At 51.8% G+C, this 17811-nt stretch overlaps 5 protein-coding genes across 5 annotated transcripts; 3 read left to right on the top strand and 2 right to left on the bottom strand.

Annotated features, from left to right (window-relative positions):
* Nucleotides 1-122: 122 nt before the first annotated feature.
* EsH8_VIII_000241 (enoyl-CoA hydratase/isomerase family protein) lies at nucleotides 123-1138 on the bottom strand (the record flags this gene model as incomplete). The annotated part of the gene is made up of 2 exons (XM_083269283.1): nucleotides 123-720; nucleotides 804-1138. 2 exons carry the CDS (start codon nucleotides 1136-1138, stop codon nucleotides 123-125), a joined length of 933 nt encoding a protein of 310 aa, XP_083129051.1.
* An 804-nt stretch (nucleotides 1139-1942) lies between these two features.
* EsH8_VIII_000240 (acyl-CoA thioesterase) lies at nucleotides 1943-3737 on the top strand (the record flags this gene model as incomplete). The annotated part of the gene is made up of 3 exons (XM_083269282.1): nucleotides 1943-2065; nucleotides 2131-2837; nucleotides 3605-3737. The coding sequence occupies 3 exons, from the start codon at nucleotides 1943-1945 to the stop codon at nucleotides 3735-3737; spliced, it is 963 nt and encodes a 320-aa protein (XP_083129050.1).
* An 878-nt stretch (nucleotides 3738-4615) lies between these two features.
* Nucleotides 4616-8128, top strand: EsH8_VIII_000239 (bifunctional cytochrome P450/NADPH--P450 reductase; the record flags this gene model as incomplete). Its single annotated transcript, XM_083269281.1, has 6 exons — nucleotides 4616-4730; nucleotides 4797-4915; nucleotides 4977-5012; nucleotides 5080-7149; nucleotides 7203-7399; nucleotides 7453-8128. The coding sequence occupies 6 exons, from the start codon at nucleotides 4616-4618 to the stop codon at nucleotides 8126-8128; spliced, it is 3213 nt and encodes a 1070-aa protein (XP_083129049.1).
* A 3166-nt stretch (nucleotides 8129-11294) lies between these two features.
* On the top strand, nucleotides 11295-13616 carry EsH8_VIII_000238 (uncharacterized protein; the record flags this gene model as incomplete). Its single annotated transcript, XM_083269280.1, has 2 exons — nucleotides 11295-11796; nucleotides 11899-13616. 2 exons carry the CDS (start codon nucleotides 11295-11297, stop codon nucleotides 13614-13616), a joined length of 2220 nt encoding a protein of 739 aa, XP_083129048.1.
* Nucleotides 13617-14022: 406 nt separating this feature from the next.
* On the bottom strand, nucleotides 14023-16026 carry EsH8_VIII_000237 (PKD domain-containing protein; the record flags this gene model as incomplete). The annotated part of the gene is made up of 1 exon (XM_083269279.1): nucleotides 14023-16026. One exon carries the CDS (start codon nucleotides 16024-16026, stop codon nucleotides 14023-14025), a length of 2004 nt encoding a protein of 667 aa, XP_083129047.1.
* Nucleotides 16027-17811: the final 1785 nt, after the last annotated feature.

Here is a 17811-nt window from a genome sequence, read left to right as displayed (position 1 = left end):
CTTGGATAATCGATGATTATTGAACACATGACATATTAGGTCCTTGAACCAATTTATATGAACAACAAGCGGGGCTGTAAGGCTTTGACACGATTTTGACCTTCGACTTTTACAACCTGGCGTCAAATCTTGGCCTTGAGTTGTGCCTTTGGACCCCACCACGGCCAGAATGGAAAGACGCTCTTGTCGAATCCGCCAGAAAAGTTCGGCTTCCTCTTCTTCATGAAACTTGTGAGGCCTTCCACATTGTCTTCGGTTCCAACTGAAGTAATAAAAACCCTTGAATCCAGGAGGTGGGTCTCCTCTGGCGTTTCGGGACAGTAGAGCATCATATCTCTCATCAACTTGGTGCTCATAATCGAAGTGTTCTCTGCGACATCGATGGCCGTCTCAACGGCGTATCTGAGAGTCTCCTCCGGTGTTGGGAGCAGCTTGGAAAAGAGATCAGTAACGATGGGGTCAGATGCCGTGTAGGTGCCACCAGTCGTGACCATATGGCTTGCCTTCGAGAGGCCGATGAGTTTCGGGAGATAGAAAGCGCTGCACGACTCCATCGTCAGCCCGCGGCGAGCAAAGGGCAGGTTGAGCTTGGCGTCTTTCCACGCCACTCGGATCGCAGCTGGGAGAATCGCAGTAAGCCCAAAGCCTGCAGCTGCCCCGTTGACAGCGACGATGGTCGGTTTTGCGCAGTGGGAGATAGCCAAGGCGACGCGTCCACCTCTGTTAGCGTAAGGTTAGCGGTTATTGTTTGTTGGTTCTTTTCGTCGCCAAAGGTCAGATTGGAGATGGGCATTCGGGCTTACGGATCTTTCCATTGGTTCATCAGTTCCTCGCTCGCTCTGATCTTCATCAGGCCTTCCGGCCCGCTCGACAAGTCCATTCCGGCACAGAATGACTTGCCAGCACCAGTGAGCACAATGGCCCTGACGCGATCATCTCTATCCAAGAGCTTAAACGTCAATTCAAGTTCTTCAAGAATGTTCTCATTGACGGCGTTGTGTCTCTTGGGTCGGTTGAGGGTCACAATGACCACCTTTGTGGCCGTCGGGGTGTTGGGTGGAACATGACTGATCAAGAGATCCTTATAACCTGCCAACTCGTATGAGTCGGGGATGGGAGGCAGGGTTGAAAGAGACATGTTCAGCGAGGAAGATCGTGGTTGTTCCTAATATCCGTCACTAATAATTGATATTCAAGAGGCGGCTTGCTATTTGGTCCTCCAAAGGCCTGAACTACAGGAGATCTCCCTCTCTGATATATCTCAGTATATTGATTACACAATGATATTGCTGCCAATGTTGCAAAACCTCGGTTACACATGGGCTTGATGTTGTGCTATGGTAACAATGTAACAGTCCAAAGTTTGTGACAGTATGCGCATCGTTCCTCCTAACTCAGAAGGCATGAGCCGTTGTCAGGAACACAGAAGACATCCAGAGGCTCAGCTTGCGCCGACGGACTACTCCGTGCCAGCCTGTTTGCTCCCGGAGGTCCACAAACTACCGAGGTTCGGTGTCCGTTCGGACACCCAACGAGCTCTGCTCCCTTATTTAGTGTCCAATATCTGCATGCCAAGAAACAAGTTATCTAAATCATCGTGTCCAAACCGGGAACATGTATCTAAGAAATGTCAATCCCGTTTCCCGTGTGGGAGCCGTTCGCCTTCCGAGGCTTCCAGCCGTGTACTATGGGTTTGCATTCCCCAACAACTACGGTCACGATAGCTCAACAAACATGGGTCTCCGCAATCGCCGAGAAAATATTTGGGCCTCAATATGAGTCTAATTATAAGGGCTGGGGATCTTTACGGTTGTTGTTGCCCTAACTATCGTTGACAGCGGCTCTTGTGTGTCGAGAACATCTCTGGAACACCGAAACACGCAAGTCGAAAAACCGAGAAGCACAAGGAATTGAAGCAGGGATAGTGCATGCAACAAACATAATGGCAGCTGTTTGGAGCTCCTTAGCTCCTTATGGAGAGTTTCTTCTTTCGCTTCTGAATGTCAGAACGCTCTTGATTGGACTCGCCTTGGCGAACATCAAGAACTGGCACTTTATGTGGACGGTAAGTCACTAACCTACCAATCATGCATCTTCTAGTCTTCAACAACTCATCGTTCCTTTGCTCAGATTCGATTCCTACGCACCTTCATTCGACGCTTAACGGACACCGCGCCCCCGAAACATCTTAGCCCGGCATGCTTGTTCCTCCCGGCCATCTCCGCGACCCGCTCGCCAATGCTCGAGTGCGATTACAACATGCACAAGTCTAACTCAACCTACTTCACCGACCTCGACATGTCCCGCGGCAACATTAGCCTTGTACTCTTCCGCAAACCGTTCAACCCGTTTCCCGGACCGAAACATTTCGTCATGGTCATGGGAGGCGCGCAGTGCACCTGGCGCAAAGAGATCGGCCCTTACGAGCAGTACGAGCTGTGGACGCGGGTGTTGTCGTGGGACGAGAAGTGGATATATCTGGTATCACACTTTGTGAAGGCTGGCAAGTTCGTGCCGAGCGAGTACGCGATGCAGCCCGAGTCCAAACCGAAGAAGAGCAAAAAGGAGGCCAGGGAGGAGAAGGATCCGCAAAAGGCCGTCTTTGCTTCGTCAATTGCAAGATTCGTCTTCAAGAATGGGAGGAAGACGGTGCCGCCCGAACAGGCGCTGACGGAGTGCGGTCTATTACCCGAAGACGAGGCTGCGTTGGCGGAGGTAGAGAAGTCGAGGCAGAAATGGCTGCCCATCGCACAGATGAAGTCGGGATGGGATTCCGTGCACGGTCTATTTGAGCCGGGCGAGCTTGCTCTTGGTCGATACACTGACCTTTGGTGGCGGTAAACCCACATGAGGTTCCTGTCAGACTCAAACATAAGCCAAAGTACCACACATGCAAGTGTGGAGATCTTCACTTTTGTGTGTACATGGCACAGCGGAATATCTTTGACAGTTCCCAGGACCCGGGCTATGCCGGGCAGAAAGAGATTGGAAACATCGTCAATCAAACTTTTTGAGGAAATGAAACTCAAGGGTTCCCTGTCAAGAGCATAGTTTGCTCTGTGTCGAATTAATGGTCGAGCGTTGAAATGAGTAATCATATCGTACAATGAGATCAACACCTTCAATGCGGTGCTTCCTGGCATGAAAAGAAGTAAATGGCCCAATGGCAATGCATCTACATGCCGGCACGCTGACTACGATGGCGCATTGTCACAGCTCAAGGTACAAAAAATACAGTTGGCTCATCTTGTCACTGGCCAATCGTGGAGTCGACGATTCGTCGCGTAAGGTTTGCAAGGATGATTAATGAGCGCAGGAGGCTGCAGGCGGTGAAAACCCAACAGACTACGCATACGGATATACCCTAATAGTTATGGCATATCCTGCATTGTCTAGGGCTGCGCGCATCAGTCAGTGTTGGATCCATTCCCGATCCGCGCTGGTGCGTGCAGTCCTGAACTTTCAATACCTAATCATGACACCAAGGCGCCAAGCTGACGGCGGTGTGCTGCGTCATTTTGCCCATCCTCCCCCGCAAATTAAAAACGAGAATGAGACACTCGGGCTTGAGAGGGCGCGGCGAGTTCACTAATCTCTGCTCTAGAAGGGAAAAGTTGTTTACAACGCTGCTCGACGCCAGGCTGTACAAGTTTCAGCGCGGTCTTCGAGATTCTACCGAGAGCCCGCCGCAGTCCGACAACATTGCGTTGAACGGTCCGGAGCGGGAGGAGTCCTAGGTTCGCCCGACGGAGCGGGATGGGGTAAGGTTAGCACCGGTATCTTACCTACTTGGCCACCGGCCAAGCCGGCTTCCTCTCGTCGCTGCGCCATAGACGTGCATACATCATGCATCTCGGGATCACACCCCCTGATGGCTGTGACGTTGGGCCCGATTCTGTTGGGGGGGGGCATTTGGGGGTCAGATCTTCATTTCTGGGCAGATTTATAACGTGAATGGTCTTATGAATTGACGACCTCGGCAAGAACCTTCACTCTTCTAATCACACAGAACTGCGGGAAAGGGACTCCAACTCCGGGCGGCACGGCCCCCGGTACGACCCCTGACTCACTACCCACAGGCGAAGGGTAACCTTGAAGGCGTATCACGTCTCACAGCTTATTTTGCACCCTTTCCATAGGGCGGTCCTGGGTGCGGTAACACGACAAGGGGGCGGGCGCATTCTCTGGAGCATGTCGGGGCGGAATTGGACTGGCGCCGAATGCCTTGTTTCACTTCAGACGGGGACCGGCGGGATGGCCGACCTGCAAGACAAGCTGGCACCATCTCGTTCATCTGGACCATTGACGTCCCCAGGATTGGCCCACCTGTCGCCATGGAAAAGTGGGAAACGGAAATCTTTTTTCGGGCATGATATCAGCGCTCATCCTGGGGCTCCACGCATGATGATGGGACCGAGGCATAACGCTGTCAGCACGGAGGGACTAGCCACGTATGGAGCTCAGGCGATTCGCGATTCTGAATATTACCAGGCCCAATTCCCCCTTCTGTTGCTCTCTCGCGGCTCACGAAAATGCACCATAGGATTCTCTAGTCGACAGATCAGAGGTTGGAGATCCGACACACACAACACACACAGACACCTATCCGCACAACATGTCAGAAACCGTACCGATCCCGGAGCCCTCCGGCCTGCCGTTTCTCGGCAACATTAGCCAGATCGACCCTGAATTCCCCCTAGGGTCCATGGTGTCGCTTGCCGACCAGTATGGTGAGACTACCCCTGGCTGGACCCCCCGTATCTTGTCGATGACATGCAGCTGACATCTGCGCCAAGGTGAGATCTACCGACTGCGTTTTCCTGGCCGGTCAATTGTCTTCGTCTCGACACGCGCTCTGGTCAACGAGACTTGCGATGAGAAGCGCTTCAAAAAGTCTGTGAATCAGGCCTTGAGTGTAAGCGTTCTCTCATTGAGCCGTACCTGGTCAATCTTGTCCGTATTCTGACATCCAAAAGAAAATTAGAGATGGCGTGCACGATGGATTGTTCACAGTAAGTTCTAGCGAGACGCGACAAAAGATATGCCGTGACTTGGACTCAATCTTAACCACGAGAACAGGCAAGGATGGGCGAGGAGAACTGGGGCATTGCTCACCGCGTGCTCATGCCCGCCTTCGGTCCCCTTTCGATTCGGGGCATGTACGATGAGATGCACGACATCGCGTCGCAGCTGGCTCTGAAGTGGGCGCGCTACGGCCCCGAATCACAGATTATGGTGACCGATGATTTCACACGGTTAACTCTCGACACGCTGGCATTGTGTTCCATGGGCTACAGATTCAACAGCTACTACTCCCCTGTGCTTCATCCCTTTATCGAGGCCATGGGCGACTTCCTGGTTGAGGCCGGCAACATGTCGCGCCGTCTGCCGCTACCGTCGGCATTCTACCGCGCGAAGGACCAGAAGTTCAACGACGACATTCAGATCCTCAGAACCACGGCGAGGGAAGTTCTGGAGTCGCGCAAGGAGGGCAAGAGCGACCGACGCGATCTTCTCACGGCCATGTTGGAGGGAGTCGACTCGAAGACTGGAAAGAAGATGACGGACGAGAGCATCATGGACAACCTGATCACGTTCTTGATTGCTGGGCACGAGACAACATCGGGTCTCCTATCCTTCGCATTCTACCAGCTTCTGAAACACCCAGAGGCGTACCAAAAGGCACAGCAGGAGGTCGATGATGTTGTCGGCAAGGGACAAATCAAGGTTGACCACCTCTCCAAGCTGCCCTACATCAATGGTGTTCTCCGCGAGACCCTACGCGTTAACGCAACAATCCCGCTTTTCACCGTCGAGGCCTTTGAGGATACCGTACTCGCAGGGAAGTACCCAGTGAAGGCGGGCGAGACGATTATCAACTTGCTCGCCAAGTCCCAGCTCGACCCGACTGTTTGGGGCGAGGACGCCAACGAGTTCAAGCCCGAACGCATGATGGACGACAACTTCAACCGCATTACCAAGGAGTTCCCCAACTGCTGGAAGCCGTTTGGCAACGGTATGAGAGGCTGTATCGGCCGGCCATTCGCGTGGCAAGAGGCTCTTCTGGTGATGGTCATGCTCCTCCAGAACTTCAACTTCGTGTTGGATCCCAACTACTCCTTTGGCATCAAGCAGACCCTTACGATCAAGCCCAAGGACATGCACATGCGCGCCATTCTGCGCGACGGCCTCACACCGACCACACTCGAGCGCCGACTGGCTGGTCTGGCCCAGCCCGAGAAGCCCGCTTCGCAAGCGACCACCAAGGGAGCTGCGGGAGAGAGTGAGGGCGGCATGCCCCTGACGATCCTCTACGGGTCCAACAGCGGAACTTGCGAGTCCCTAGCACAGCGCATTGCCTCAGATGCCTCGTCTCATGGCTTCCACGCCACCAAGGTTGACTGCTTGGACAGTGCCAATGGCAGTCTGCCTACCGACCAACCCGTCGTGATCATCACGGCATCTTATGAGGGACAGCCACCAGACAACGCTGGACACTTTGTGGCGTGGATTGAGGGGCAAGAAAAGGCCAAGGCAGCACTCAAGGATGTTTCCTATGCTGTTTTTGGCTGTGGTCACAAGGACTGGGTGCAGACTTTCCACCGCATCCCCAAGTTGGTCGACACCACCCTTGAGCAGCTTGGCGCGACGCGTCTCGCTGAGATCGGCCTGACGGATGCCTCGGCGGGTGCGGTCTTCACGGACTTCGAGTCATGGGAGGATGACGTTCTCTGGCCTGCGTTGACGAGCAAGTATAAGACTACCACTGCTGACAACAGCAAGACGAAGGGCGTGGACGTGGTTATCAGCAACCCCAGAACCTCGACTCTTCGCCAGGATGTCAAGGAGGCCACTGTCATTGCGACCAAGACCCTCACCAAGGAGGGTGGCGACCCAAAGAGCATCAAGAAGCACGTCGAGATCAAGATCCCAGAGGATATGACTTACACCGCGGGAGACTACCTCGCAGTTCTGCCGATCAACCCCAAGGAGAGCGTGTACCGCGCCATGCGTCGCTTCCACCTCGCCCGCGATGCACACCTCAGCATCAAAACCGACGGCCCTACGTCCCTCCCTGTTGATACATCAGTCCCTGCCAACGACGTCTTGAGCTCGTATGTTGAGCTTTCCCAGCCTGCCACCAAGAGAGTAAGTAGATGTTTGATACCTTGGCAGTCCGTCAATACTAACGCGGGATCCAGAATATTCTTGCTCTTGCAGAGTATGCCAAGGACGAAGCCACAAAGACCGATTTGAACCGTCTTGCGGGTGAGGCTTATGCGGAAGAGATCAGCAACAAGCGCGTCTCCGTCCTTGACCTGCTTGAGCGCCACCCCTCCATTGACCTGCCCATCGGCGTCTTTCTGTCGATGATGCCGCCAATGCGCGTCAGACAATAGTAAGTCTCTCTTCTTTCTCTGTCCCACACTCGGTCTCGCTAACACAACTAAGCTCAATCTCCTCATCGCCGATGGCCCACCCCAACAACGTCACCCTTACCTTCTCCGTTCTCAACGAGCCCTCTCTTTCTGGTCAGGGGCCCTACATCGGCGTCGCTTCTTCTTACCTCGACTCCCTTGCCGAGGGCGACACTCTCCACGTTGCAATCCGCCCGTCGCACGCTGCCTTCAGCCTGCCCTCCGATGCCGAAAGGACACCTTTGATCTGCGTCGCCGCCGGCACGGGTCTCGCCCCATTCCGCGGCTTTGTCCAGGAGCGCGCCACCATGCTCGCTGCAGGTCGTACCCTTGCCCCTGCGCTCCTCTTCTTCGGCTGCCGCTCGCCCGAGCACGACGATCTGTATCGTGAAGAGTTGGACAAGTGGGAGGCTCTGGGTGCCGTCACGGTGCGCCGCGCCTACAGTCGCGACTCGGACAAGAGCGAGGGCTGCAAGCACGTGCAGGACCGCATGTGGCACGATCGCGAGGAGCTCGTTGACCTGTGGAAGCAGGGTGCCAAGGCCTACGTTTGCGGATCTCGTGGTGTGGCCGAGTCGGCCAAAGACACGATTATCAAGATCAAGGTCGAGATGGAGAAGGCCAAGGGGGAGGAGACGGATACAGAGACCGTCAAGGAATGGTTCGAGTCGCAGAGAAACATTCGCTACGTCACGGATGTGTTTGACTAAACGCCTATGGGCGGGCCGACAGGCCTTGGGATCTAATTCATTGTCGTCAACTGGGGTTGGAGTTCAAGCGTATTGATATATGATATATTAGTCCAGGTAGAATAACAATTTCTCTACTCAAAAGAGTTTCGGTCAAGCGACTGCCGTGCACATCGTCTCAATCGGAGCGCAGAACGAATCTTGGGAGGTAAAAATGCATGTTGAATGGCCGAGCATGTAGTGGTGATAGGTTCTTCCATGCAAATTCTATCGTTAAAAATCCTACTGTTTCTCTTATCAGTACTTGTAATTTTCAAAGTGTCCACACGCGCGCTTAAAACAAGAAAGCATCGGGAAAGATACGATGTGTTCGGTATCGGCATCTGCACGTTCAACTACTAGACGGAGTTCGCGCTCCACTTTCTCCGTCAGGCCGTAGTGCCGAGCCGTTTGACTTCGCTCATGGAACTCAACCTAGCCCCGGGAAGCCCGGATGCCACAGAAAGAGTTCGATGATGTAGTTAAGCCAATGAGGGGAACGTTGCATATGCAGGGATACCTGCAACTACCGACGCCTTACGCCAAACCAACCCGACATGGAGGTCTCTACGGTGCTTGACGTTGCCCATGAGGTATTGGATGATTAAACCATGGGCTATGTTGAAATCCTCGGGGAGGTATTAAATGTGAATCTGATTTTTGACATTACTGTGGGTTTTTGACTATACCGATACGGGCTGTATTGTAGAACAGTTCAGTCGACGGTTCGGGCCAACTTGGGTCGGTGTGCTGAGATAGCTTGATGGGAAATCAACTAGAAGCTACAGCCATTGCTCTCAACCCCTTCCGCCAAATATGGCGTGAAACTTTGGGTAGATCCGTCGTGTTGGGACATGAAGCTATGGCCAGCGTTTCTCAGATTCCCCGCACCGTAGACAGCCGAGGCATGGACATAAGGCATAAAATGATTCTGAACGAGTCAGTGCTGCAAAGAGACGGAAATCGGTCCTCGTAGCCCCGGCTGGACCAAAAACCCCAATTGTTCTCAGCTTAGCAGGTGCACTATAGCTGCTGGGTAGATCAGTTTGGTATCAGATACCTGTGAGTAGTAGCAGAACAAGTTTCTCGCACCAATAAGACAGTTCAGGCAGTACAGTTCCACAAGTTGCTTCAACCTTGCGCTAGGTCTTCGGATTTTATTATTAACCTTGCTATCAAAGTACTTATTCCCGCCATGTGCAAACATTACCGAACATTTTCGGTAAAGCTCGCTGTGAAACTCAGCAACCAACGGCTTTTAAACTTTCACTGACTCTAGTGCGGTGTATGATCATGAATCAATGCTGACTTTTATGTCGTAGGACGACAAGAATGTACTTCGAGAAGAATATTATCTTCTAGCGTACGCTGCATACAACCCTGTGACATGGATGGATGCCTTAGAAAAGAAGAAAAGTTTGACGGTATCTCGGCAATGAGCACAGCAGTGCGTGAAGCTTTGGGTTCATTCAAGGCACTAAAGCTAGGATTTCGTTCGGTTGATTAGTGCTGGACGGGCGATTGCAAGAGGCGGAGACCGGAACTTAGATCTCCACTCCGACCGAGGTATCCTGTGGTGAAACTCTGTAACATCCAAAGTGCGTAATCTGTATGCCACTAAAGCCATCATCCCGGCATCGTAAGCTCTTCCAGTCATGAGGTGTCTACATTGTCGCCCCCCATAATGCTTAGAAATGCCGCGAGGCATCACGTGTCATCTCAACTATTGGTCTCAAATCCCAGGAAATAAACGAAATATATGAAGGCATGCTGTTCTCCTCCTTTTAATCCCTCAACTGCTTGGGGACTGAATACCATAAACGCCAAGCTGAGACTAAGTTTTCATCATTTAAGATAGTCATGGCTACAACTACTGTTCAAGTCACAGAGCCCCGCTCTCTTTCTGTCTGCGGGCAACGCACTCTACCCTCCATCATTGATGAGAGGGCTGCTTATGAGCCTCGCCGAGAATGCTTTTCCACGCCCTACACTTCGGACCCTCGCGATGGTTGGAGAACTGTTACGTACCGAGAATTTGCCAATGCCATCAATTATGTTGCCCATGTCATATTGGAGACTTATGGCTCCCCTCCCCAAAACTCGTTTCCCACTATTGCTTACATCGGCCCGAATGATGCGAGATATACAGTACGTCACTGAACACCAGCCATTCAGCTTCATTGTCACATGTACTGATATCTCAACAGATCATGATTGTTGCAGCCATCAAGGCCGGATACAAAGTCGGCAAATTCTCTCTAGTTATAATAGCTTATGTGAAACTGATATGTTTGCAGGCTCTATTCGTGTCGCCAAGAAATCCACTCGAGGCACAACTGAACTTGTTTAAAATGTCTGACTGTCGAGTTGTTGCACGTCCTCAATCTCACAAATCCATTGTTGAGTTTTGGCTAGGGCACTGGGACATGAAGCAACTTGAGATCGAACCACTGCACGACATTTTGTCCAAACCACAGGTCCCCAATATCCCTTATACAAAGACCGCCGCTGAGGCCGAGTGGGATCCATTCCTTGTCCTTCATACCAGCGGTAGCACGGGGCTTCCAAAACCCATTGTCACCAAACACGGTTCCATTACCCTTTCTGATACCCAGCAGCTTCTTCCGGAGTGGAATGGGGCCATTCCTTTATCTCGGGCGATGAAATCACTAACCGACAGGCATTTCAGCCCTAGTGAGTAGAACGGCCTACCTCTCGTGGGCTTAACTGACAATTACAGTGCCTCTGTTTCACGCTGGCGGTGTTTACGGGTTTCTCGGTACAGCAATCCTCGGAGGGAAAGCAGTTGTTTTCTCATTTCCTGACCGGCCACTCACACCCGAGCTCGCTATCGAATGTTTGAAAGCTACAGGCTCGCAAAGTGCTGGGCTTCCTCCGTCTCTCCTTGAGGAAATGTGTCATAATCCTGAGCAGATTGCTGTATTGAAGCAGCTCCGCTTCCTTGGATTTGGAGGCGGTAGGTTGACTCCAGGCTGCCGAACCTTTAAAACCACTAATGATGCTAATAATCCTTGAGGCCCTCTCAACAAGGAAGCCGGCGATACTTTGGTCAGGCATGGCATTACGCTGATTAACATAATCGGCGCTACAGAGTCTGTCTTCACCCTGCCATAGGTTTACACGTCACATGACTGACTGCCTCAGGACTTTGCCGTTCTGCATATACCACCAAAAGAATTCGGAACTTTGGCAATACTTCATCTACAACGAGGAGCTCTCTGGGATTGAATTCCGCAGAGCAACATCGGACGACGGTGTTTATGAAATGGTCATGACAAGAAACTCAAAGCTGATCCCAACTCAAGGAATCTTCTACACTTTCCCAGAAAAACATGAGTACAGAACTAGTGACCTGTACAAGCCGCACCCGACACTGCCTCATCACTGGAAGTTTTATGGTCGAGCTGACAACATCATCAACTTGTCAAATGGAGAAAAGCTTAACCCTGTAAAGATGGAGGAAATTATTTCCAGTAGCCCTTTGGTACGCGCTGCACTGATTGTAGGCGCTCAAAGGTTTCAGCCAGCTTTGATCATCGAGCCATTTGTACAACCAAAAACCGAGGCGGAGGTTGAAGACCTAATCGAAAGTGTTATGCCATACGTTGCCGAGGCAAACGAGACGATCGGTAAGAACCCAGAGAAGTGACCACTGCTACTTGCAGCTTTGAACCTGCTTGCCTATGACGACCTTTGCCTCCTGATAATCAATGCTGACAACGGGATTACAGCGACACACGGCCGGATCGTGAGGCACCTGATTACTGTGTCCAAACAAGATAAGCCGTTTCTCATGGCAGACAAGGGCACTCTTAAGAGATCTGCCACCATCAAGCTTTACGCCGACGAAATTCAGCAGATTTATGAAAATCCCAGAGATATCCCTTTAAACAAAGTTCCGCGTCTTGATATCAGTTCTCAAGCGGCGCTTACTCAGTCAATCGAGAAACTCCTTCGAGACCATCTTGGTGTACCCCATTTAGAACCTGACACAGATTTCTTTTCTGCCGGGATGGACTCTCTGCAGATAATTGCGGCAGCGCGTTTTATCACGGCGAGTCTTCGCGTCACAGACAAGCAATACAGTAGCAAGACCATCGAGGCCCGCGACATGTACAGCCATGCTAGTCCCAATCAACTTGCCAGCCACATCCTCAAAGCTGTTGTCAACGGTAAGACCAACGAAGAAGCAAATGGTGACAGCCGAAACATCGAGGCAATGGAGAAGCTGTACGAACGCATGACCAGGAATCTTATTCGAGCTGGGCATGGCCGACCTGAACCATCGAATGACCAGCAAACCGTGATTCTTACTGGCTCGACGGGCAACATGGGCTGCTACCTTCTCGATGAGATGATCCGAAACCCTTGCATCAAGAAGGTTGTTTGCTTCAACAGATCAAACGATGGTGGCGCCGGGAAGCAGGCGAAGGCTATGGAGGAACGCGGTTTGCAACAACCAGCAGAGAGCGGCAAAGTCGAATTCTTCCACACAAACTTGGCGCAGTCCAATATGGGACTTTCCAATGAGGTATACTCTCGCCTACTCAAGGAGGTTGATCGGGTTGTTCATAATGCTTGGGCTGTTAACTTCAATATGCCCTTTGAGGCTTTCGAGCCTCATGTCAAAGGAGTACGCAACCTAGCAGACTTCGCTGCCATGGCGGGAAAACGAGTCGTAATGGTTTTCGTCTCTACCATTGGCACTACGAGCAAATGGAACCCAAGTCGTGGCCCTGTTCCCGAGATATCCTTGAGAGATCCCACAGTCTCCGGTCTAGGATACGGTCAGAGCAAGCTAGTCTCTAGCATGATTCTGGAGGATGCTGCTAAAGTCGGAGATTTTCCTCTCGCCATCGTTCGCGTTGGCCAGATTGCTGGTCCGCTTGCCGACAAGGGTGCTTGGAGCCGCCAGGAATGGCTTCCTTCAATCATTGCGAGCAGCCTTGTGCTCAAGGCCTTGCCTAGGCACTTGGCCAACATGAATCAGATCGCCTGGGTTCCAGTGGAGACTATGTCAAGAATGATTCTGGACATTGGCGGTGTCACAGAGCAGTCAAAAGGCTACCACGAAGGGTATTTCCACGGGTGCAACCCTTCGATTACCTCTTTTGACATTTTGGCGCCTACTATTCAACAATACTACGGCAAGAGTCGCATCCCAGAGCTTATAAGCTTTAAAGATTGGGTTGATAGGCTGGAAGCGAGCCGGTCCACCAACGATGCACTAGGAGCTGATCGCAATCCAGGCCTCAAGCTGCTCGACTTTTACCGGGGCGTTGCTGCGGTGGGTGAAAATCAATCTAAAACAAAGACCCATGCAACGGAGAAGACGGTCTTGTGTAGTCCTGCTCTGCGCTCAGTTGGACCTGTGACTCCTGATTTGATGGTCCATTGGTGTCAACAGTGGAAGTTTGAGACCCCTTCAGCTCGCCCAGGTCGATTGTGAAAAGAACCCGGTTTGTTGATTGGGTGAGCCTTTTAGTCTGAATGCTTCGTGTGGTAGAATAAAGCAAACATTGATTTAGGTACAATTAGTATGAATGCAGAAAAGTGAATTTGTGCTGTATCGAGATATCTTTGCTCAGCATCGACTCCAATCTAGCTGGGTTACTCTGCGGGACGATGATTGAAGTATAGTTTTTACCGCGCCGACTGCTGCGATACCTTCCTTGGAGGGTAGTCTTAACTATTTTAAACGTAATATGAGTAAAGAGAGCACTAGGGCCGACCGTTTTAATATTCTTTAGTGAGTTCCTGATAAATATGAAATTGTAGTCATAACTAGTGTCCCAGAAGAAAACATACCCCAACCCCAAGAGACTTGTCTGCCAGAACAGCCAATGCTTCCTTGTTTAGCTAACCGTAATTCTCACCCGCCTAATGTTTACGACTTGCCCAAAAGGCGTGTCGGGGTTTCCCTGGCGCTGGCACGTGCCTCTCAAGACAGCAAAGTACGTCCCAGGCTGCGTGTACGCCTTAGAAGCCGCGAGCTCGACCGCCGGTTGAGGTGAGAAGGGCGTTGGGTGGTTGGAAAAGCTGCCAACGCCATCAAAGTCCCACTCCGCTCTCACCACGTTCCCAGCTCCCGTTGGAGTTTCAACAGTTGCAGTAAAGTTGACAACCTGCCCCACAGCTACTTGAATGCTCGCGTTGCCGTTTGCGCGCAGGTGAATTACAGGCTGGATACCCCCACGCTCCTTCGCGGATTGCGGCACCTGTACCTGCGATCTGACCACACGGTAGTTTGTTTCGCTTGGCTTACGGCCTTGCTCTACCCAAGCTGCCAGGTCCCGCAGTCCCTGCTGCAAAATTCCGCTCCAGTTGATGGCGTTCGAGTGTGCCAAGGCCGAGCTGGGATTATCATGTTGCGCGTTCTCGATGAACCAGACCGCTAGCCTGTCAGGACCCTCGGGTCCAAGAGCCCTGTTTACCGCCGATCGGTACCAATCTGCCTGCCAAGCGAATGCATCAATATCTGCGAGTCCTTCCAATACCAGGGTCTTGGCGGTCGTGTGGCCGCTGGGAACGCAGCCTGCTGCATTCACGGTGCTCAGCTCCGCGACAGGAATGTCCCTCTGAGGATAGAGGGGCTTGCCATCAGAGTCACGGAGATGGGCCCAACCGTAAAACTCGCTCGATGCCGGGATGTCGTGGCGGTAATACGTCTGCAGAGCCAGTGCCCAGCTGTTGTCAATTCGAACTTTGTCGCCGACCTGCAGCCGTATCAAGTCTGGGAATTCGAGAGAGAGGGATGTTGCAAAGGTGGCGACCTTGTCGCTAATGCGTGCGGCTGCAACTCGCGAGCCCTGCGCGGCACCGCTCAGCACGAATAGATCAGCGTCCTCGAGGACTCTGTCTAAGCCGTCGGCTAACTCAATTACGGGAAGGGGGCTTCCGGGGATTATGTTCGTGATGGAAGTCTCGAGCTGTACTCTCTCTTCGTGAATTGGATCTTTAGAATCGCCGCCGAGGTAGCCAGGCTTACTCCAGAAATCCTCCACATAGGTTGGATCCATAGCTTTGATACCGGGCATGGTGAAGGCGAAGTAGCCGCTCGTAAGGTTCGCATGATTCCACCACCCATGGGGCGGAAACCCAAGATCAGTTACCTCCCTGAGCGCTGCGGCCTCCTCCTGATTCAGGTTGGCGAAGGGATCGCCACTTCCGCCAGGATTGACGGCATCCATGATTTCAGGAAATTTATTCCTGCGTCTAAGAATGCGAAGTGCATGCATCCTCGAGGCAAAATTTGTCGGGGTAGCATAAGGTGATCCCATGACGAAGGGGAGGAACCCGTCCCAGACGCCGGAGGTTGCTTCAGCCGCGCCCAAGGTCTGTAAAGCGCCACCGCTTCCGCCTGAGAGGTAACCATATGGGCGATGCTCGCCATAAATTTGTGCTGCGATAACTCGAGACTGTTTTGCTGCTGCCGCGTTGGCGCGGAAAGCTATGAGGGTTGTGTCGTTGAAGGTTGAGCTGTCAGACCCTCCATTGTTTGTCTGGACGTAATAGGCGCCGCTGTGCAATGTGAATTCCAGGTTGCCCGTTGCCACATCAAAAGGAATGGGAAAGGGGCCGACGTCTGACTCTAAAGCCAAGGGATAAGTGATGTGGAAGAAGCGGCCTTGATACTGCTCCTTTGGCGGGAAATAAAAGGAAAAGCGCGCTTCAGTCCCATTGAAACCACCATGAACATAACGGTGAGGGGACGGCTCATCTCGCCACTCATCTACTTCAACAAATGCGCTGTTGTAGATAGGGTCCACAGACGAACCCGTAATTGAGTAAACTGTTCGAACCGAAGCGCAAGTGCGCTCCGTACTGGCGGTTACATTTGCCGTTTGTCTTGGATCCATACTGCTGGCAATGGTTAAGCTTATCAGCAACATGGACGAGACGAATGGTAATATGTGCATAGAGTGACTGGGACCTTGGTGAGACGATAAAGAGAGAATAAAGTTGGTGACTTTGTAAGTATAGCGAACTAACGTTAGCTGAAACAGAGAACGAGTAGTTCACTTCTCTTATACTTTTCATCAGTTGAGAGCGTTGACGTGCGATTCTCGAATCGCCAACAGCCAAAAGGACCAAGGCGCAGCCGCAATTCCCTGAATCCCCCAAATATCTTACGTGCCATCCGTCCATCTCTATGATCTCGCTCTCAAATGACTGTGGGCTTGCAATGGTCGTCATTTTGGTGCGAACTTCCTCTTCGCTCTCGGTTTCTCGTTGCGGGTTCGTTACCGCTACCGAATGGCCGCGGACCCGCATCATTTTCATTTTAGTGCACTTATGGGAAGTGCCTTGGCTTTCATCAGCTGTGCCACTGCAACGCTGTGTCAAGCATATGCACAGGGAAGTACGGGGCGCAGCCTGCTCGGATAGTGAACGGAATCAAGGCTAACAATCATTCGAGGTGAGTTTGGAGGAGGGAGGAAAATCTGACGTCAAATCGCTTTACTGAGTCATGCTGTCCGGCACTGGTCTTGAGTGAAGGTTGTGTCTTGGCTGTAAACAATCTCACCATCACTGCCGCTGAAAATAGAGCCTGCATCGGTATAGCTTCGAGGTGTTTGGGAAATTCTGGACAGCACACCTTCTGTCAAAACGCAGGAACTCAACCCTCAAGGTCCTCGACGTTCTCGAAGACCGCACGCAACTCGACGGCGCCGACATCACTGCCGTACGGGTCTATGTTACCGGATTGGTAGAAAGAACAGGAGGATCGACAGATTCTAGGGACGCGCGCTTTACCACGTGTATCATCCTCGACGACGAGGATCTGGAGCAGCTTGCCGCCGTCCCGATGGAGTATTCCCCCACCCCCTTGGATGGACCGGTATACGAATCGCCTTACTGGGTCAAAGCCGTTGAGGCGGCAGGTGGTCCTGAGCAGGCATTCCGCACCCGTGTTTTTGGGATCAAAGGGCTTGAGAGGTTTTGGTTTAAACAGATTTTTTGGAGGTTCTCTCACACAGCTTGTGGGCGAGACGGATCCGCAGGACCCGAATATCCCTTACTTCGGTGACAAACCCAAGCCTGAATCGGCATTCCCGAACTCTCCAATTCATAGAGAGATTATATTAAATCTCACGGTCATTTCTAGTGATTAGGCTTTATGGCTGGGGCCTAAGTTTAGTTAGGATCAGGGTTAGCTTGTGGAATATGAAATATTGATCAGGATTGGGAAGTTAGTGTACGTAGTTATGGCTAGGTACCGAATAGTTGAAAACTGGGCGCCGAACATCCCATCCCAAAACTTTAAATCTTTCGGTTGCACACTCTGTGTTTATGAATTAACCTCTCTTGTCGACGTCGTCTTCTTATGTATCACTGTATACTCCAGCCAGTGCGGTGACACCTTGTAAACCCCATTTAGCCTGTTCTACTATCACTATCCCCTAGAAAAGTAGAAGTACTTCTTCTACAAGTCCTCAAGCCAATGTACAAATAAATTAACTACCTGAGAAATCTAATAAGCAATATGTGCAGCCTGCAGACTCCAGAAGGAAAAGCCTGCACCAAAACGACAAAAAGGTATCCAATGATCTTCACATGCCAAACCCAAACTACTACGTAGCGCCTAGTCTTGCAGAAGAAACCCCAACTGAGATCTCACATTGGATCATGGCCCATTCATT

Source organism: Colletotrichum jinshuiense, chromosome 8 (assembly GCF_051148585.1).
Source record: "Colletotrichum jinshuiense chromosome 8, complete sequence".
Taxonomy (NCBI): Eukaryota; Fungi; Ascomycota; class Sordariomycetes; order Glomerellales; family Glomerellaceae; genus Colletotrichum; species Colletotrichum jinshuiense.
This window is presented reverse-complemented; position numbering and strand designations above follow the sequence as displayed.